The 22,406-nt window shown below is 47.4% G+C and overlaps 1 protein-coding gene across 1 annotated transcript in view; it reads left to right on the top strand.

Moving 5' to 3' along the window:
• The first annotated feature begins 13,342 nt into the window (after positions 1–13,342).
• The window catches only part of JAG1 (jagged canonical Notch ligand 1), a 36,516-nt gene continuing 27,452 nt past the window's right edge, over positions 13,343–22,406 (top strand). The window contains exons 1-2 of the mRNA XM_007450205.1: positions 13,343–13,921; positions 14,358–14,663. Coding sequence (XP_007450267.1) covers positions 13,841–13,921; positions 14,358–14,663 — 387 coding nt within the window. The 5' untranslated portion in view covers positions 13,343–13,840. The remainder of the gene's footprint in view (positions 13,922–14,357; positions 14,664–22,406) is intronic.

Genomic DNA, 22,406 nt, shown 5'->3' on the forward strand with positions numbered 1-22,406 from the left:
AAGTGGCGGGGGAGTGGTGGTGGTGGTGTGCTGAATTGGGCGACTGGGATTGACATGTATACACTGATGTGGATAAAACTGATGACTAATAAGAACCTGCTGTATAAAAAAATAAATAAAATTAAATTAAAAAATTAAAAAAAAATACAATAACAGGTGAAGTGATCTTTTTGTTAGCTACCAGAACAATAGTAAACCTTGAGGGGAGTCACTAGAATGGGACCAGGGGGCCTCTGAGTGTCTGGCGATTTTCTGTGTCTTTATCTAGAAGCTAGGTATAGAGTGTATTCAGATTCTGAATTTTCTGAAATTTGTCATTTCCTTACAAACCATGCATGTTTTTAGTTTCTTGTTTTGTTTTGTTTTGTTTTTTAAAGCTGTGGTTTTCTTTTTTTTTGAAGATGTTGGGGGTAGGAGTTTATTAATTAATTTATTTATTTTGGGCTGTGTTGGGTCTTCGTTTCTGTGCGAGGGGTTTGTCTAGTTGTGGCAAGCGGGGGCCACTCTTCATCACGGTGCGCAGGCCTCTCACTATCGCGGCCTCTCTTGTTGCAGAGCACAGGCTCCAGACGCGCAGGCTCAGTAGTTGTGGCTCACGGGCCTAGTTGCTCCGCGGCATGTGGGATCCTCCCAGACCAGGGCTCGAACCCGTGTCCCCTGCATTAGCAGGCAGATTCTCAACCACTGTGCCACCAGGGAAGCCCTAGTTGTTTTTTATACATAACAAAAAGTAAAAACTATAGACTAGGGAAGGTAATTATAAAAAAAAAAAGAGAGAGGTTTTAAAACTCTCAGCCCTTGTCGCAGCTTTCACTATAATCTCACCCTCCCTCTTCCTGTCGGTGGTCACCAGTGACTGTTCTAGATTCCCATCACATGTTCCCGCAGTCGATGACCAGGTGACTGTATCCCTGGTTGCTCCCTGGAGGCGATCACTTTAGCATACAGCGGTGGGTTTTCTTACTCTGATGGTCCCAATTGCTTCCCCTCAGCTCTCCCTCCTTTCTCTCATGAAGAATGTGTGGCCTCGGCATCCCTCCTTGGACTCATTCTTTTAATACAGCTCCCCCCTTTGGTTCCCCTTCAAATTCTTCATTGACAAAATGAAAGGCAAATTGTATTGTGTGGATGACACAATTAAAAGACCATTCAGGACCTCTGCTTCCCGCCAAGGGACATCTCAGGCTTTGTGCTGATGCCAATGGCATTGAGAGCATTGCTCCTCTAAGTGCATTCTGGAGCCAGCAGCATCGGCATTACCTGGGCTCTCAAGAGTAATGCAGACTCTCAGGCCTGCCCCAGACCGATGAATAAGGATCTGCCTTTTAACAAGATGCTCAAGGATTCCCACTCCCTTTTAAAGTTGTCTTGCTCATATTCACTCACCAAGAATTTATTTTTAGCTATTCACATTTATTCTCATCAAGCTATATTCAATTTAGTTTGACTAGAAGCAACATCTTTCTTTCAGCACTCATATTTCATCGGTTTATGTAATAGCGAATTAAATGATGTAATTACAATAACAACTGGCATATACAGTTTTGGGAACTCATCCAAACTGACTGTTGGAAAATATAACATCCTACCCCTCTTTGGAACAGAACTTAAGTCTATTAGCTGCCAGAATTCTCCATGCTGTGGGTTACTGTCAGTATTTATTAAAGAAGGGATGAAGGACATAGGTCAATTCAACGACTAGGTTAAGCAAAGGATGTTACAAGAGTCTCTGTCATGACTTTTTTAGGGGAGCCTGAAAATAATTTATTTTTTGAGATAACTTGAGCTGATGCAAGATTATTTGTACAATAAATGCCACTTGAGCTCACATTTCAGCTTGCTTTCTGAAGTAGAGGCTGCTGAGTTAAGGTTGGTTACCCCAGGCTATGCTTAGCTCACAAAAGTTTACTAGTGGCAATTACCACTCATTGCATGCTTGCAAGCAATTTTTCTGTTTGTTTTCTTTAAAATTTCATCCATGGCAACAAAAGCAAAAATAAACAAGTGAGACTATATCAAACTAAAAAGCCTCTGCACAGCAAGGGAAACCATCAATAAAATGAAAGGATAACCTACTGAATGGGAGAAAATAATTGCAAATCATATATTTGATAAGGGGCTAATACCCAAAAGAGCTCAAGACAACTCAATCGCTAAAAAAAAAAAAAAAAAATCCAATTAAAAAATGGTCTGAAGCTCTGAATAGACATTTTTCCAAAGAACACATACAGAAGGCAAACAGGTACATGAAAACGTGCTCATTAATCATCAGGGAAATGCAAATCAAAACTGCAATGAGATATCACCTCACACCTATTAGAGTGGCTATTAATCAGAGACATCAGAAAGAAATAACAAGTGTCAACAAGGATATGGAGAAAAGGGGACACGTGCACTGTTGGTGAGAATGTAAATTGGTGCAGCCACTATGAAAAACAGTGTGGAGGTTCCTCAAAAAACTAAAAATAGAACTGCTGTATGATCCAGCAATTCCATTTCTGGGTATTTGTCCAAAGAAAACAAAAACACTAATTCAAAAAGATGTTTGCACCCTCCAGGATCACTGCAGCATTATTTACAACAGCTAAGATATGAAAACAACCTAAGTGTCCATGGATGGATGAATGGCTAAAGAAACAGTGATATATATGTGTGTGTGTGTGTGTGTGTGTGTGTGTGTGTGTGTATAAATATATATATATAATGGAATATTATTCAGCCATAAAAAAAGAATAAAATCTTGCCATTTATGGCAACATGGGTGGACATCAAGGGTATTATGCTAAGTGAAATAAATCAGACAAAGACAAATACCACATAATCTCTCTTATATATGGAATCTTAAAAAAAAAGGCTCTTAGATACAGAGAACAGACTGGTGATCGCAAGAGGAGGAGTGTGGTGGAGGTAAGAAATGGGTGAACTGTTTTGGGTTTTTTTTAGTTTAAATAAACTGAATAAAAATTTTTCAAAAATTTCACCCATGGAGGCCAGTTTATCATCTACCGCCACAATAGTGCTGTATAACAAACCGGCTCCAAACAAGTTGACTTAAAGGAAGCAGTTGTTACTTCTCACAAGTCTGTGAGTCGGCTGGGAGGTTCTGCTGATCTGGGCCAATTCGGCTGAGGTCGGTTGGGCTTCCTGGTGTGTCTGGAGTCAACTGGCGGGTCCAATGAGACTGGTCAAGGAAGACTTGGTTGGGACCACTCAGTTTTCCCGCCCATAATGTCTCATCCTCCTGCTGGTTAGCCCAGCTTGTCCCATGACCATGGCAGAGTCTTGAAGCAAGAGGGAAGCAAGTTCTCTGGGCCTGGGCTCCGAGCTGGCCCACCATCACTTCTGCACTGATTCGTGGCCACAGCAAATCATGAGGCCAATACAGATCCACAAGGTGGGGAAATGGGCTGCAAGTCATGAGGCCAATACAGATCCACAAGGTAGGAAGGACTGCAAACTCACATCCCAAAGGGGTAGAGATATGAGGCTGGGACAGGGGGTGGTGGTAAATCGTTGGGGCGATTTTTTGCAATTCACCACTCATAGGTTAATTTGTAATTTAAAAAAGTATCTTAGAGGTAATTGAGTAATTTTCTAATTGCAACACCTTTGTTAAACAGGTCTACATAAAGTCTTTATTTTAATGAATATATATCAAATGTTTGCATAAGAATATACTGGATTGTTTGTATGACCACCTTACTCTAGGTGTTACTCGTGTGATTTTGATGTCCAGTTTATTCTCATGTCGCTACTAAAGAGTACTGCTTTAATTGTGGGCTAATACGAAGAGGATTTCAAAAAAGAAAAACAGAACTGGACATAATATATAATGTTAGATTTGTGCCAGGCGAAGTATAAATGCAATTTTGAGAGCAGGAAAGGCTAGACGAAGAAAGCTTGAGAGGTAAAGTTTTTTTCTTTTTATTGGTGTATAGTTGCTTTACAATGTTGTGTTAGTTTCTGCTGTACAACAAAGTGAATCAACTATATGTATACATATATCCCCTCCCTCTTGAGTCTCCCTCCCACGCCCACCCCACCCCCCCCCCGCATCCTACCCATCTAGGTCATCACAGAGCACCAGGCTGAGCTCCCTGCGCTATACACCAGGTTCCCACTAGCTATCAATTTTATACATGGTAGTGAATATATGTCAATCCCAATCTCCCAATTCATCCCACCACCCTCTCCCCACCCCATGTCCACACGTCCGTTCTTTACATCTGCCACTATTCCTGCCCTTCAGGTAGGTTCATCTGTACCATTTTTCTAGATTCCCCACACATGCGTTAGAGAAGTAAATTTAAACTCCCTGGGTCTAAGCTTATAACCTTATTACTATTATCTGCGGAGTGGAGATCCAGGGTGGGGACAGGTGGAGGAAATCAAGATATTTAAAAAACATGAAGTCTAGTATCTTTTGATAGAAGATTAGTCATATCATTTCTTCTCATAAAACTTACATTTTTGAGAAAGCTGAATGGCTTATTTCACTACTTTTTTTTAAAAAAAGGCTTTTTATAAGTAGCGTCCTTCACAAAAAAAGGTGCTTATATCCCATTAGTTTTACTTCCCAGAAAAAGTTTACTGAGTTCATCAAAATCAGCACATTTACATGAGAGGAGAACTCCACTGAAAAAAAAAAAAAGAAATCCACCGTGCTACTGACCTGGGTAATTACAGCCATGTAAACTGGAAGATCAGAGATCTCAGAAAGCTGTGTTGTTAGAGCCTACATTGGGTCAATCTTTGGGCAGGGCGTTTTGTGAACATTTTTTTGAACAAGAACAATTAAATTGCTAGGAATTTAATCTGTAATCATTTCCACACATGAGAGTTTATTCGGTGATTCAATAATCGTTGCTGAGCAGCTATGAAAAAACAAATACAAACCAAAAAGCCACCGCACTATATAGTTGGGGATCATCTTTGGATTAAGCAAAACTCTCAGAAAGACGTACACTTGGAACCATGTCATCTTCCTCCCTGGCCCCACCCCCATACCACTTTCTCTGAGCAGTGCTTTGGTGTCAGGCCCTCAGTTTTCAGGTGCTTCGTTCTGAGAAACAGTCTAATTTTTCAGAGATCCATAAATGCAAGACCCAAGCCCCCTAGATATTCATAATCATACACTTCCACCTATGGGGATATCTTTCATCACAAAATGCCAGGAAAAGCTTTGCTCCATCTGAGGGACCAGCTTGTTGGCACTCTGAGGTTAATCTTGTAGCTGCCTCTGTTTTCTTGATCACTTTGGCTGTTGGCAAGCTCATCATCCAATTCTCAGCTCGACTCAGGTAGTTGTGCTTGACCCACCTGTCTTCATTTATTATTTTTCCTTCCCGATCTTGGTCTCCTACCTTCAGCTCCATTTTCCTTGGTCCTGATATTTATTATCAGGTCCTGATACTATTATATATTTTACCTGAAAGTCACCTGAAGTCTTTTTTTAAGACTAGGCTATTGTATACATACTTGGTTAAATAAGTGAAATTCCCATTATGACTCTGAGCTCATGATGGGTCCACCAAAATGTAGATTTGACTAACCAACACTTCCACCCAATGATGCAGTATTGCCACCATTCAGTGGAAAGAACATCAGGTAACTTCTGCTTAACTAATGTGTAGACTTTCGGTTTCAGTGTGGGTTAGACCTTAATGTGCAGACGAATTACCTGGGGATCTTGTGAAATTGCAGATGCTGATTCGGAAGGTCTGGGGCAGGGGCCTGAGAGTTCGACTTTCTCTCAAACTCCCAGGTGAAGCCGATGCTGCTGGCCTCCGACGGCTTTCCGAGTAGCAAGGGAGAGAGTACAGTCACGGGCCAGGGCTAAGATGATCAACTCTGTGACACAGTTGACTTATTTGCTGCAGCCATTATGTAAATATGGGTGTGATTGAGTCTCAAAAAGTCAGTTCAGGAAAGCAGATGGGTCCACGCCGTTCTCACCCCTGCACACCAGTCTCTGCTGATCCCCAATCTGGTATCAAAAACCGGCTGCTAGATTCTCAGGTAGAGACCTGAATTCCCACACTACCTGTTTATTTTGTCATTGCCTCCTAGAGATGAGGTTCCTAGGAAACCACCTAGTTCAATGTCGCACCCAGGATGGGGAATCCCCCTCTCTCCTGCTGCTGACAAGTGGTCCCAGCAGCCTCTGTTTAATTACCTTCAATAGTAGGGACTCACTACTTCCAAGACAGCTTGTTACATTGTGGAATAGCTTTCATGGAAACAAAGTCTGTCTTTCTGCTAAGTCAAAACCAACTTCCTTGTGACCTCCACCCACTAAGCTGACTCTGCCATTTGCAGCATCCCAGGTCTGCTCCCTCTGACTCAAGTCAGCCTTTCCAATTTTGCAGACAGCTGCTATGCCTCCTATTCCCTCTTTTACAACTAGACACCCACACACACACCGCCAGTCTTTCAATTGCTCTGTTAAAGATCTGCATTTTTTGGCCTTTCACCACCTTCTGGGTATGACCCAATTGGTCAATATACCTCTTAAAATGGTTCCCAGCATACACCCAACAGATTTGAAAGCAGGGTCTTGAAGAGATATTTGTAGACCCATGTTCATAGCAGCATCATTCACAATAGCCAAAATGACCCAAGTGTCCATCAGTGGATGAATGGATAAATAAAATGTAGCATACACATACAATGGGCCATTATTCAGCCTTACAAAGAAGGGAATTCGGACACATGCTACAACACGGATGAACCTTGAGGACATTATGCTAAATGAAATAAGACAGTCACAAAAAGACAAATGCTGTATGATTCCACTTACATGAAGTACCTAGAGTAGTCAAATTTATGGACCGAAAGTAGAGTGGTGATTGACAGGGGCTGGGGGAGGGGAGAAATGGGGAATTTTTTAATGGGTACAGAGTTTCAGTTTGAGAAGAGGAAAATGTTCTGAAGATTGGTTTCACAACAATGTGAAGGTAATTAACACCTTTGAACTGTACACTTAAAAATGTTTAAGATGGCAAATTTTAGGTTATGTGTATTTTACCGCAGTTTTTAAAAGATGGTGCCCAGAGCTGGTCAGAACCCTTCAGTCGTGTTAATGCTAGTGCAGAATATGCTGAGGCTATGATTTCTCCATGATCGCTAACCCCCTGCATTTCTAGTAATTCAGCCTCATACTGTGGCCCTACCCTTCTTAGTAGCCTGATTATAGAATTAGGCATGTCGCAGGTGTGGTCTATTAAAATCCCCACCTCCTCTGCACATGAATTACTGCCAAATTATCCTAAAATAATGTAATTGGCTTCCCTAGCTTTTACCTGCCTTTGAAAAAACTTACCACTTCACTGGATGAATCTTTTGGTAATTAAACTTTCACCTTTATAATCATTTGAAGTTTTCTATGTCCTAGTTTTATTTCCAAAAGAAAAAATCATCTTTGATAGGTTCTGAAATCGTTTCTGAATGATGCTTATGAAAATCTGTCTATCAGTAACCTATGTCATGATCAGTATCTAAGGATTTAGAAATTTATAGGTAGTCCTTGTGCCAGTGTTTCTGTGCTCAAGCTAATGTTTCTTTAGCCATCGTTGACTGCTCTTGGCATAAAAACAATATGAAAAACAACAACTGTTTACCTTCCACATAAAAAAAAAAAAGCTTAAGCATTGCAATCATCCACATTTTATGTCCTTAGTAAAACTTCTAATTTCGAGAAAGCCATCAGGAAAGAAATCACTGGCTTGAGAACAAAAATGTCAAACACAGACACAATCTTGTAATTTATTGAGAACCATTAACCCGAACATGAAATACTGGGATTAGAAGCCCTGTGGCTTTCGTGCTGTTGGCAGGGTAATCACCTGTCTTTGACTCTCACACTTATGTATGTTTTGAAATTTTCTCAGATAACTGGATATATTTAGCTCTCCTTTTCTTGAGTTTCAACAACTACTTTGATTTTTTTTTTTTCTTTTTTTGAGATCTGGAGGCAGATTTGGGTTTGCACAGGTTTGGAAAGCTGAGTGCAAACAAGATGAAACGTTGCTCAAGAGTGAATTGTATTGTGGTACTTTCCAAATGCTACCTCCTTCTGGAAGTGTAATTTCCAGAGCCTTTTAGGAGATGAAAAGGTTTGTAAGAGTTCAGTCACACTTTCAAATTATAGAAAATTGTTAGTTTCATTTAGATCAGTCAACTGTACAAATGGGCCAATTTGGTTTCAAAAATATGATCCCAGAGTATCTGTGGGTCAAGTCATTCAGGTGTCATTCATAGAACAGAAAACTCACTACGTCATCACCACAAAAAGGAGGGTAGATGAATCATTTACAGTTGTTTGAGAATGCCAATTTAACAGGAATTTACACCCAAAATTTTTATTTTCAGAGAAGACTCTCCACTGTAAGAAGAGAGAACATTTTATAAGTACTCTTTTCTCCCCAGTAAATTATGAAACTATAAAACTATATAAAACTATGAAAGGTCATTTAAAAAATCTTTGGTTTTAATTCAAGCAGTGAAATGAGGAAATTAGTCCCACAGTTCCTGGATTTTGCATCTTGGGTTTTTTGTGACTTTCTGTGATTGGCTTGTTAAAGGGGACATGGACATGTAACTCTATTTGTCCTGATAGATTTCCAGGTAATAACTGTGAAACAGGGTTGGGGCAAGACAGTCAAAATTATAAATACCTGAACTCAAGGCAAGACCAGAACAATGTTTAAAACGAAGCTCATACAAAATTACTGTTGAAGATGCAAGAAATTCATAGTTCTAGTTTCCAAAGAAAATTAATTCACATCTCTTTTGTATGTAAAATGAAGCTTTGAAAAAAATGGTTGGATCTACTCAATTCATACTTGGACGTATAAACCTGTGGTCTGGTTATGGTGGCTGTGGGAGCTGTAACTTTAGCCTGATTTTTTAATGTCTAATCTGTTGCCCATAGGTGGTTCTTGTTTTTTCTTTTTCATGACGTCTTGTGATGTGGAAGAATAAGAATAATCCACGGAGGTGGCTGTATATTCAGATGCTGAGCTTCTCTGGGGAGTTGGCTAGACAGTTTACAGAGGCTTACATTTTCTCACATAGTAATATGGTAGAGAGATTGTAGGACACAGAAGTGTCCTTTGGATATATATATACACTAACACGTATAAAATAGGTAACTAATAAGAACCTGCTGTATAAAAAATAAATAAATAAGAAAAAAAGTCCTTTGGTCCTGCTGGAAAGGGACAGAAAGCTATCACATCTGCTTTTCCGTGGAAGAGGGCTCGTGAAATTGCACTAACTTCATCCTCAAAGAAAAAGGAAGATATTGAAGAATATTTTACATGTCCCTTCTCTATATTTGGACCTTTCTCTCTTACTTATTGGAAAGAAGAAAGAAATTAGGGAGAAAAGTTGTGGGGGAATGGAACTACCTTTCTTGGGTTCACTACTACAATCTAAACTATCATCATCCCTTACAAGCATGCCCTCTACTTTATTAAGCCCATTATTTTGTGTTATCCACTATATTATTGGCACGCTACACAATACCTGGCACATCAATAACTATTTTCCTCAACATTTTATGGTGAAAAATTTTAAACATAGAGAAGTTTGAAAGAATTTTACATGAACACCAGTATGCCCACCACCTAGATCCTATCACTAACACTTTACTATTTTGCTTCTGCATATACCTATTGATCCAGCCATCCTTTATCCATCCATCAGTCCCTCTAATTTTTTATGCATTTCCAAGTTGAAAATATCATTTCTCTTCCCTCTGAATACTTCAGCACTCATGTAACTACTAACTCAAGTATTACATTTTTTTCTCTTTTGAACATGCAATGAAATGCACCAATCTTAAGTGTGCTGTTTAATGAATTCTGACAAGGGCAGACACCTGTGTAGCCCAAAGCCTTATCAAGAGACAGAACCTTATCCACCCCCAAGAAGAGGCCTCAAGCCCATCCCAGCTCTTCTCCACCCTCCCATCTCCCCAAGCAATCAGTCTTTCGATATTTTTTTTTTTTTTTTTTTTTTTTTTTTTTTTTTTTTTCTCCGCGGCACGTGGGATCTTCCCGGACCGGGGCACGAACCCGCGTCCCCTGCATCGGCAGGCGGACTCTCAACCACTGCGCCACCAGGGAAGCCCTCGATATTTTTTTGACCATAGATTAGTTTTGCCTGTTCTAGAACTTCATAGAAATGGATTCAGACAGGATGTAGTCTTTGGTGTCTGGCCTCTTTCACTCAGCATGATATTTTTGAGATCATCCATGTTGTTGCATGTCACAAAGTTCTCAATAAATATTGATTTGTTGATTTTTATCACAGATTTTATTAACCAGAGATTTAAGTCAACTAAATGTATTTAAATACAGTTAGTATAGTTGAATGTTTTTTATTATGCCTTGGTTGGGGGGGTGGGCTCAGCACTGCTGTGTGTGGATGATTCAGCAAAGGTAGGGCAAGTTTTGTAGAAAAAGAAAAATGAGGCATCATCTTTTTAAAATTAAAGAAGGAAGATACCCAAAGACACGTACAATTTGAACACATGAGACAGGCTAGACAGGAACTGGCCACCAGCCTCTGCCCTTCTTGCAGGTGTTAAGTGTGATGGCTAAACGTAGCAGTTTTCACAGGAACATTTTTCTGGAATGGTCACTTACTATAGGCTACACCCAAAGGCAGGATGCAAAGTGGCCAAGGAGGAGTCTGCACATTTGAATTTTTTCTGCAGCAGTTCCCCATTCTCCAGGGAGGGAGGCTGAGAACTGGCTGGGAGGAAGTAGAGGGTAGAGCGTCCACTTGATGTGTTGTGGGAAACGTGACTGGCTTTTTGGGGGAGTACCAGCTAGTTGCAAGAGTCTCAACTGAAAATTCTCCAAAGAATCCCCTCTAGCCCACAACTGTCTTCTCCAAAAGTAGGTTCCCAAGCTCAGGAAGGGTGAGGGGCACCATGCTCTTTGGCATGAGAATTTCATGTTTATTAGTGATTTGACATTTCGGTTAGGGTTAATCAGATAGTTTCCATACCTCAGAAATCTATGTTCTCTTATTATTCAATGGGGCTAAACTCACCTCTGGCCTGGAGCTGACTGCGGTTTACATGCACACCAAATCCCTACCTGGAGGCATCTGCCATCTCAGGTAGCTCTCTTGAGTTGTCAGGTGGCTGGATCTAAACTCTTCAGCTAATGGCCTGGCTCCTTTCTGAGGGGTGTGTGGGGAACAGGACACAGGGGCACAGAATCAAAACAGGTTCAAATATGGGGAACTCCAAGGAGTGCACATTTGAAGAATTTACCAGCCCTTTGTGAATTTTTTTTTTTTCCAGTACCAGCATTTTGCGTTTAAACCATTCCTTAGTACCCTAATTAGGGAAAAATTGGGGGTAGAGGTGAGAAGGGGCAGATAGGAGGTAGGGGAGATTGGTTTGTATGGAAACATTGGTGAGAAAAGTCTAGATGGGATTACATATGACAACTGGATGTCTTGCATTTAGTATAATTGGGAAGAGTGGGTACTGGGGTACATTAAGACAAAACACCCAGATTGCTACTGCTTATGGTTCTGATCTTAGATATGTCCTTTCCAAAATATGGACTAATTCTCTCATCAATGATCATCAAGATGGGACACATCACCATTAAGAAGGTGCCTTTCTGGGAATTCCCTGGCAGCCCAGCGGTTAGGCCTTGGTGCTTTCACTGCGGTCACCGGGGATCAATCCCTGGTCGGGGTACTAAGATCCTGCAAGCCACGTGGAATGGTCAATAAATAAATAAATAACAACAAAGAGAGAAGGTGCCTTTCTTAGGCTGTTAAAATGCCAAAATTCCTAAACCATCCTTGGTGACTTTGAACCAATGTCAAGAGGTCAGTTAGCTGCTTTCTTTTATTCCCTATGATGAGATCTAGTACTGAAAACATTGTCCATGTTGATCCACGCATTAAATGCAGTAAATAAATAACCACAAATTAGCCACCGTTTTATTTTCTCATAACTCAGTATGTTGGAAAATATTTTCCTTTCATCCTTGCAGCCCATCATGCCCCACAGTTTCGGAGGGTTTGAGCCACGATCCGGCCGCTTTTCCTCAGGACGTACCCAATATAGGGGCCAAAACTTTGTCCACCTTTCAGGGGAAATCACTCTTTTCCCTCAAGAGATCTCCTCCAACACAGCATTAGGTCCTCTCGCAGAGGGGTTGGCAGAGGCGTCTGCCAGCCCGCAGGTTTCCTTCGACCTTGGTTGTGACCTAGAGTGTCGCTGTTAATTGCGAGGCTCGCCTCAAGGTAGAAAATAGCATCGGTTTCCACTACCACCCCAGAGAAGCCAAGTTCTGCTGCCGGGCGACGGCGGTGAGACAGTCTTCCAGGCTAGTCTCCGGCCACCCAGAGCTGCTCAGAGGCCGCCTACAGGTGCAATCCCGGCACTGCGGCCTGGGCAGCGGGACGGGGAGGGTGCGAGCCCCAGCCCATCTGCATCTCTGCCTGCCTCTTGCAAAGCCTGCGCAGGGCCTCCCCCCACCCGCCCCTCGTGCCAGCCGCCCTCTGCCCCCGGCTTCCCCTCCTCTGCCCCGGCGCGGTTTGGAAAGGAAGCTGGGAGCCCTCCGAGGCTCCGCAGACTCGGGTTTGGAAGAGGGTAGGGCGCGGCCGAGGCTTCCCCTCGAATCTGCGGCCAGCCTGGCTCCGGGAAAGTTTTTCAAAGTTCCCAGCAGCGCCTGCCCAGGTCGCCTCCGCGGGGCGAGCAGACGGCGGCCAGCGCGCCAGCCTCGCCGCCGCCGCCAGCCGCGCGCTCTGGGCGACTCTCTCGCTCGCTAGCTTGCTCGCGGGAAGCCGGCCCGGCTCCCGGCGGGCAGGCCCTCCTCCCGGGGAGAAAGCCGCAGCTGACGCAGGCGGCTCGGAAGGCGGAAGCTGCCCCGCTCCGACTGCTCAGGCAGCGCCGCGGGGCCTACACCTGGGTCCCCGACGGGCGGCCAGAGGCGCCCGGCCCGAGGTGCCCGAGGGGGCGGTCCGCGCTGGGGGCCCCGGGCGTCTAAGTGGCTTAGCGCGTCCCAGAGCAACGGAGACCTCTCGTTCCTCCCCGCGCCCTACCCCCTACCCGCCTCCCGCCTGGCCCAAAGCGCCAGAGGGCGGGGGTCTGCGCTGGGCCCCCAGACGTCTACGCATCCCTGCGCGTCGCTGAGCCCCCCTGAGCCCCCTGCCCCTTCCAAGTTCCTCCCTGTACTCCCCCACCCCATCCAAGGGGAGGGAAGGGGCGTGCCTATGGTGGACACGCCCCTCATGAATATTAATAAGCGCGCATGCGCCTGCCAGGCGCGCTGGGTAGAGGTGGCTAGCCCCGGCCGCGGCTCCCAGACGGGCTCTCTGAGTCCCTCTCCGAGAGCCGGGCGGGCACGCGTCATTGTGTTACCTGCGACCGGCCCGCGAGCTGGGCTCGGGTTGTTTTTTTTTTTTCCTCCCCTCCCTCCCTCCTCTCTAAGCAGCTGATCTGAAAAGGAATAAAAGGCTGCGCATAATCATAATAATAAAAGAAGGGGAGCTCGAGAGAAGGAAAGAAAGCCGGGAGGTGGAAGAGGAGGGGGAGCGCCTCAAAGAAGCGATCAGAATAATAAAAGGAGGCCGGGCTCTTTGCCTTCTGGAACGGGCCGCTCTTGAAAGGGCTTTTGAAAAGTGGTGTTGTTTTCCAGTCGTGCATGCTCCAATCGGCGGAGTATATTAGAGCCGGGACGCGGCGGCCGCAGGGCCAGCGGCGACGGCAGCACCGGCGGCAGCACCAGCGGCAGCACCAGCGCGAGCAGCAGCGGCGGTGGCGGCGGCGTCCCGAGTGCCCGCGGCGCGCGGTGCAGCGATGCGGTCCCCACGGACGCGCGGCCGGCCCGGGCGCCCCCTGAGCCTCCTGCTCGCCCTGCTCTGCGCCCTGCGAGCCAAGGTAACAGCCCGCCGGGCCCCTCTCCCGACCCGTCCTCTTCTTTCCCTCGCGGCGCCCCGGACGCCTGCGGTTGAGCGTCTGGAGAGGGCTCGGTAGCCCTGGGACGCCGGCTCCCGCCCCGGCCCCTGCGCCCAAGAAGCTGCACTTGGGCTGGGGGAGCCCCCTGGCTCCTAAATGTACCCTCCAGGCTGGGCAGAGCGCGCGTTCGCCCCGCTCTTGCTCCTGGGGTGGGGGGGGGCAGTCGTATCGGTTTGCTCCCACTCTAGCCTCTCAAGCCCGGGAATCACGTTGAGTCCTTGCACCCAGTTTTGTAAAATTATTTTCACTTGGCGCCAAGGGCTCGTCGGGGCGGGCGCGGACGGAGTCGCCACTTCCACCCCCGAAGAAAACAACTTTCCCCTGCGCTGACCTCCCTCCCTCCCTCTCTCGCCGGCAGGTGTGCGGGGCCTCCGGCCAGTTCGAGCTGGAGATCCTTTCCATGCAGAACGTGAACGGGGAGCTGCAAAACGGGAACTGCTGCGGCGGCGCCCGGAACCCGGGGGACCGCAAGTGCTCCCGCGACGAGTGTGACACGTACTTCAAAGTGTGCCTCAAGGAGTATCAGTCGCGCGTCACGGCCGGGGGGCCCTGCAGCTTTGGCTCAGGGTCCACGCCTGTCATCGGGGGCAACACCTTCAACCTCAAGGCCAGTCGCGGCAACGAACGCAACCGCATCGTGCTACCTTTCAGTTTTGCCTGGCCGGTGAGTGACGGCCGGGGGGCTGCCGGGCCGTGGTTTGCACCCGTGGGCCGAGCTCTGCTTTCTCTTGCGAGAGGAGAGGGATTTAAAGGGCCTTGGCTGGAAGCTCGGAGCTAACCCGAGATGGCTCTGTGGTGGCGGGGTTAGGGAGCCGAGGCTCTGTAGCTAGATCTCGGCAGGCCCCAGCCCCAGTGCTTTTTGCTAAGCGCACGAAAGTGGGACCCCAGAGCGGATGGTGGGGCAAGGCTCCTAGGAAGGCCGGTTGAAACTTACAACGTGAAGGCCCGAGAGTAACCGCCCGAGCCAGGAGGTCATTATAGATGGTCTTTGCTCAGCCTTATTAAACCTGATGCGCCGGGGAAGGCGGCTCGGCACAGTTCTGGCCTCCGAACGCCGTCCAAATTGGCACCCTCGCGTTTCCCGTGAGCAGCCGGGAGGGCGGGTGTGTCCTTCCTGGAGGGTGTGGGGAGCCCACTTCCCGCTGCTCCCCGGGAGATTTCGGTGCGTGCGGGGGCGCGCTCTGGGCTGAGTGTAAGGCCGGGGAGCGGCCGCCGCCGGGGGGCGGCCGGGCTTTCCCCAGAGCTGTGGGCACGGGAGCCACCCGCCCCCTGTCGGCCCCTTCCTGCCCTCGCCCCCGCGCGGCGTAGCCCTTGTGGCCTCACAAACAGCGGTTCCCGGGCTCTGGAACAGCTGTGTTTGCAAACTTCCCCGGGAAGGGCGGGGGTGCGCCCTCGTCCGGTGGGCGCGCGGGCCCCGCGAGCGTCGGGGGGCGTGCCGAGGCCTGGAAGGGGCGGCCCGAGCGAGGCAGCCCCTGCGGGTGCAAGTGCACAGACCCACGACTGCGGAGCCGCTCGAGGCCCGGCCCCCGCTGGCCGATCCTGCAGCGAGGCCCTGGCAACGTCTCGAAATGGGTGGAAGGAAGATGAGTGTGATTGCAGAAGGGGAGGAAAGGGGAAAATGTTGGTGCCCTCTGCCCCGCTCCTGCCGTCCAGGAGGCGTGACTCAGTACCAGGACTGGGGCTTGGCCCGGCCTGTGCTGGGCGGGCGGGTGGTGAGAGGGGGAGGTTGGTGCCCTAGGGAATACTCTTCGCCACGTGCTCTGATGGGGCGAACTCTGCTGCCTCCTATCGCGGGCTAGGGCTGCAATCTCAACTGTGAGAAGGGAGGAGAGAGAGTCGGCCTTGGAGTATATGAGAAGCTCGGGGTGCCTCTCAAGGCCCACGTTGACTGGGGCTGGCGTTATAAAGTGCCCTCTGTCTGGGTGGGATGAGACATTTATCAGAACATGCCATTAAAATGGGCTTATAAAAACGTGTGGTTTGTGGAATTCTCTGAGAATGGAGGACTGAGTCTGTTGTGGGATCTCATTTTTACAGAGTGTTTATCTTGTTTGTTAATCCCCTTTAGGGAGAACTTTAAGCTAAAGAGGTTGGCCGCTTTTTAATCTGGCTGGGCCCAAGTTGACTGTGACAACTGACCGCCCTTGCCCTTGTCCGTGTGTTTGGAGGTAGGGGGAAGGGGCCTGCAGGTGGTTACACCCGCCTGGAGGATCAGTCTGGAGCCCCTCGCTTTTCACAAGACCATAAAAGGAATCTTATTACTGATGTGGAAAAGCTGCAGGGTTGGCTGAGGTTCATCTTGGAGAGGAGGGTCAGAGAAACGGGTGGGATGAACACAGGGAGCCTTGCTCCCCTGGCTGGCTGGGGAAGGTGACCCAGAAGGTGTGTCTGCCTTCTTTTGACACTTGGCAGAAAGCCCGAGATGGGGAAGAGCAGCAGTGGTGTGTGAGGGCAGGGAGACGATTGATTTGCTGGTGCATGTCTGTGGTTTCAGGCCCCGTGGGTCACCAACCATGAAATAGACTCTCGGCTTTTCTAGAATGGGGGAGTCGGCTGGAGCTCACACCGAGAGTGTGGTTCTTTTGAAGCTGGGCCAAATGCCTGCGTCCCTCCTAAACAAGTCCCCACCCCACCGCCCCAAATAGGCCTGCTGTGCAGCGTAAGCTTGACTTCCCAAGAGAGAGTGGAGGTGGGCTGTTCCGTGTTATTTTCCCCAGCACGGTTGGAGAAGCACCACCGTCTGTAACTTTCAAGAATGATTCCAGTGTGAGTGTTGACTGAAGTGAAAGCACTCAGGTAGCTGGATTAGTACCGAAGTAGATCGCACAGCTTCATTCAGTTTGGCGATTAAATATTAGTGAGCGTGTCTATTTAGAGCTGATATCTTAAATAGGTAATAGCTGAACTTGGTATAGAATTCAAGATGGAACAAGGAGGATACAGGGTTTAAAAAAAAAAATCTATACCACCTTGGACTTCCTGGCCCCTAAGCTTCTAACCCTTAGGCAGCCACAATTAGTGTCCACGTGGTTCCTCCCAAGTTTGCTGACAGTGGCAGAGAGGTGGTTCAGGGTGCACAAAAGAAGGTCACTTTAGAAGGTGGTGTAATTATGTGTTTTGTCTGGAATTATGACCCTAATCAAACAACTGCTTGTGTTCTGAAGAGGAAGAGGAGAAAACGATTTGGTCAGATCTGAAGTATAATCCACAGGCCAGTGTCCTTGTGAGAAGCTCTGTGGTGTGGGCCTGCCCTCCAGACAGTATCTGATTGTGTCCCACTTGGGGTCCGCTGCCCCAGCCACAGCCTGGTGATGGTTTTCTTTCGTGGCTTCTAATAAGCATAGCAGTGCTGCTCAGAGGGGCTTGACTTGAAGCAAGTAGCCTGATTTATGATCCTCCAATCAGGGGACCCAGTGATAAGACCATGCATTATCGGAGGTAATTAGGCTCAACGGGAAATGATTGGGGAATAACCATTTAGAAATCACTGAAATGGTTAAGTTGCACTTCCCAAAATTAGTACTAAATCCCAGGAGTGCCTGATAATTAAAAGTACATTAGTGTAATTACCACTCCCCAGTCCCAAAAGCTTTTTAGGAACTCCAGAACCCTAGTTAGCTGTACTGATGCTTTGCTGGCCCTGGAGTGAAGTGAATCTGGAGAAATTTGGGGGAAAGCAGTTCAGGTACCTGGTCTCTTGGCCTCATATTTAAATGCCATTGACATTGATAAAAGGCTTGCTGAGATCAACTTCCATCTTTTAGGAAAACCCAGTGAAGTGTGATTCTTGCATACCAGAGGGATGCCAGCTTTGGCATCACACTTGAGGCCTGAATGACCAACGGCCAGGGGTTTGGGTATATTGGATGCTATACGGTTAGTCGCAGACCGTAACTGACATGCCCTTGCCTTTATGCCTTCCTCTGTGCTTTCGGGTCCCTAGGCCTCCGCAGATAGGTAGCCACGTGGAGGGATGGCATTCTCATTTGAACTGGCTCCTCTCTGCAGTCAGAATGTGCCACCCACGTGGTCAGCATGCGTGCATACAAGTAGCACACGTGTGTACGTGCTCAGAGCAAGCGACTTTCTGTGTATGGGGAAAACACCCTTTGCCCTAAGATACCTACCTCGAACTAAAGTGATGAAATGATATGTCTGCATTGCAAAACCAGGCTGGAGAGAAAATTGAGCTATGCCTGCTTTGTACTGAGTGTCTGCAGAATGGCTACTCCCCACATGGAATCCCTATTCAAGGTACTTGGTTTCTGATCGTTCTTTCCTCTTCCAGGTGTAACCTCTGTGTGTTCTTCCTCCTTGTTGTCTTGTTTCTTAGCAACTTATTCAAACCTCCAGTACTTATAGGAGTTTACAACCCACCAGCTCCACACCCATGATTCTACAGGGACTTCAAGCATTTTTCAAGAATGGTGAAACTTTTGACATGGAGGCTGTTTGGGGGAGTTGGGTGGTTAAGGAGAGGCAGCAGCCACTTACAAAGCATGTAGCCTCCCAGAAAGCCAGCAATCTGAATGCCGCCTAAAATCTTTACAGCAAATAGTTGTAAGGGACATTTTGGATGGAAGGTATGTGGAAAGTTTAGCATAGAGGAAAAATGTTATTCATGAAAAAACGAAGCCAAGGCAACAGGGAGTCTTCACGTCCTGATCTGAAAACAGGAATGCAAACAGAGGTCTTGGCCGGATTCATAGCAGCCACTGGCCCATTGTAGGAGGGCCAGAACCTGGTTCCAATGCCAGGCTTTCAAGATTAGTTACAGTGTAAGAATGCGTAATCTCTGGATGTGCATACAATCAGCATGGTAATCCATAAAGGCAAATATTCCTGAGAACTCCCCCTTGGTAAACGTTCAGAGGCATGTTTCCTACACTCTGCCCCTTCAACCCCCAGGGTGAGGTTCTAAGCTGCTCCAGCTTTTAAATACATTAAAAAAAAAAAAAATTAGCCCTAAACAAACCTAACCTAGTTTTCAACTTTAGGAAGATGTTTGTTTTAGTATGCATGGGAAGTGATGATTCTTGTGTTTTGTAGAATGGTAGAGGTGGAGGGGTAGGGTTCTGGGTTCAGAAATGTCCTGCCTCTATCTTGGCATGGGGCGGGGGTGAGTGGCTGTGTTGTGACTTCTTGCTGGTTTCTGATCACCGCGTGCACTACCCTGCCCTGTGGCCCTTGTTTCTATGGCACCAGTGACATTTGTCTCTGGTGCATTGAGTGTGCTGGGAGGACACAACAGCGTGGCTCGCAGTGGTTAAAAGTGGCACATAAATAGTCAAACATTCAGGGCCCTCTATCAGTTCAGCCCAGTCTTTATGCGCTTCTGGTAAACGAGTAGAAAGGCATCTTGTTCAGGCTTGCTCTGTGTGAACCGGACGGTTGTGCTTGGCTGGTTTCTCGGTATTCTATCTATTAACCTCGCCACCCTTTTGTAACTGGTGCATTTAATTATCAGTGGGATGCTTTTCAAACAGGTAGGGGTAATGATGGGAAAGGGGGTGGGGGGCCTCTCATTGAGAGTCTCAAATCTGGATATGAGCTTCGGGGCCCTGCTTGGTGAGTCTTTGAGGTGGGCTTTCATGAGAAAATCACCCTTTGTAACCAGATCAGACTCTATTGAAATGTCAAGCCCTGCAGACTAAATTGCTTTCTGTGACTGAGGTCTCAGCCAGGATGCCATGGGGTGGCTGTCCTCCCTCTGTGCCTCACCTTGCCCAAAGCCTGCCACACATGAATTGTTGGGGCGAGTGTGCATGTACCCACTCATGACATCTCTGGAGCCTTTATTGAATATGTTTGTGCTTGGAATGTTTTATACTCCGGCCACCCAGACGCAGGCAGGACAATAGTGTGGCCGAATTGACTGAAATGAGGATTACGGGGAATAATGCAGCCGCTGCACAAATAATGCAGACACAGGGCCAGCCACAGGAAGCGACAGTTGAGTCAGCAGAGCACAGGGCCCCAGACCGACCTGGGGCCGATGACTCTGTACAATGGCCCTGTGGGCGCTCCCAGGGCGCGCTCCCTGCCGCCTGCCTTGCAGCCTGGGCTTTTGGATGCTGCACGTGTGCCGTTTGCATGGTGGGCTGTTTGTGTCCATCAGCTTGGCAGGAGGGGAAGCAGCAGCTTCTCAGAGCTTGGTTTGGCTGCCACTGTTGCCAGGAAGAGGAAGCTCTCAGCTGCCAGCACAATTACCTTTGTTTCTCACATCCCCCCTTCTTAATATGGCAATTAAGTGCTTACCACTCCGCCTGGTGCCAAGGTAACCACCATGGGGCTGGATGGGCGCGGAACACAGGCCTCCCGCAGCCCCAATGCCAAGGGCGGGAGGAGGCGCCGGGGGCCCATCAATGCCAGGACCCTCCTGGAGGTAGAATTCCATGGGCGTCCTCCCCAAAGGTCCTCCTGAAAGCTGACCATTGCTCCTTCCTGCTGCACGAGAGTGAGAACCAGCTGCCGTGTTGCCAGGTTTCCCTGGAGCTGGGAAGGACAGAAGCGATTCACACTGTGAACCCAGACTGAAGATCTGCTGGCTGCCCATCCCTCCTGCTTTACCCCCAGGCCATTTTTCTGGAAAAATGTAAGGAAAAATAGATGAATGCCAGGTAGCTTTTTATAAGAATCCTGTTCTCATAGTTTGAAACCAAGAAAAATCCAGGTGTTTGCTGTCTTTTATGTTTTTTTGCAGGTTGGTTTTTTTTTTGTATGAACTTGTTAATAAGTTGAAACACCTGCCCGTCATCTCACCTGCACCCCTTCCCAAGCCTTGAGAAGGGCCCTGGGACTTGGCCTCTCTAGGGTTAGGTTTGCAGTGGCCACTTGGGTGTGATGTGATTGTAGTGGAATGCCAGTTTGGGGCCTGGTACCTGGCCTTGATGGCATAAGCTGCACATGATCTGGATCCCGGAGTCAGGATGTACATTCTGGGATGTACAGAGGTCAAGCGTGGGCCTGGGAAAACTTAAATTTCCCTAGCAGCTAATAATCATTGCCAAATTATCTCGATTGTTGATCTATAGTGTGGGGTTGGAGTGGGAGCTTAAGAGTGCCTCCTAATAGGAGCCTTGGAGAGAATCCTTTTCTCTGAAGGCTGGGTGGGAGGAATCCTTCTGCCCCAGGAGGCAAGTCCTAGAACCACAGTCCCTTCTCTGAAACAAGGGAGAGAGACGGTCCAGGGCTGCTGCTTGATTTTTCTACCAACACCTCGTTGTCAGTGCTGCAGCCCCCAGCCCCTGCCCCACCTTCACCTCCTAGAAGGCCGTTCATGGGGAAATCATGATGCCAGCTGGTGTCAAGGGCTCTGTACTCCTCTTTCCCCTCAAGGTGGGGCATGTTGGTCAGCGACTTCGGACGTCTCCCAGTTCTGGAAGGATGAGTCCGGGAGAGAGCCTGGCCTTCTAGGATCTTGTGCAAGAACCAAGGATGCCCTCTCCCTTGAGCTTTAAGCAGAGTTACTACTGTCGCGCCAGCTCGGTCCCGGGATGCCTTCCCTTTCCGTGGGGTTGTGGGCATATTATGTGTTTAGTGCTTGTACAAGTCTGAACAAACTCCCGGGTACCAGTGCATTTAATCAGGATTAATTACAACAATATGTGGAAGTGGAGAACGTGGGTCTTGACGTGACCAGCAAATGAAGGGCTTTATTATCCAGAATCAGACCCACATCTGGCCTCCTTTGGACTTGGCTGTCATGTCAAATCAGTAGAGAACCCTCTAATTTCTTGGTGCTCTCAGGGAAGAGTCTGGTAATTTGTAGGAAGTCCTAAGAAACACAGAAGCAGTAAATAAGGTGTAACTTTCACTAATAAAACACCAGTGACGACAGCAATGAATTTGGACCTCTGGCCACTTGCAGGAGAGGGCTGGGTATGTGCCCCGGCTTGCCCGGTTTTGCTTGCTTTTCTGAGCATTTTCCCACAGTTATCAGTGAGCGAAATGGAATCCTCCTCTGCTTTGAGTATGAAACATATTTCGGCTGAATTCCAAGGCGAGGTCTATCACAAGATATTTTTATGTTCAGAGACCTGCTGGGTCGCTGTGTGAGCAGTAAGCTTGCTTTGAGTTATGAATGAAGTTCCTTTTTTTTTTTCTTCCCCCCCGCCCCGTTTTTGCCTTCACCTTGTAGGTGGCACTGTATTATTTGATCAATATACGCTACTATTTCCAACGTACTGGTACCTGCCATTGACAAGGCAGGGATACATAAAAGGGTTCATGTGCCTTTCCTCCCTACTCTCTACCCCTTTGGATACATTTCCCCAGCACCAAGATAGCAGAAGTTTTCTTGAAACCCTGGTGTTTTGTGAGACCAACCTCATTCTAAATTACAAATGAAGATTTGAGTAAAAGTGGGAATTTGCTAATGGCTTGGATTTGGCCGGGGTGGGGGGGG

Source organism: Lipotes vexillifer, unplaced genomic scaffold (genome assembly GCF_000442215.2).
Source record: "Lipotes vexillifer unplaced genomic scaffold, Lipotes_vexillifer_v1.1 scaffold137, whole genome shotgun sequence".
In the NCBI taxonomy this organism is placed as follows: domain Eukaryota; kingdom Metazoa; phylum Chordata; class Mammalia; order Artiodactyla; family Lipotidae; genus Lipotes; species Lipotes vexillifer.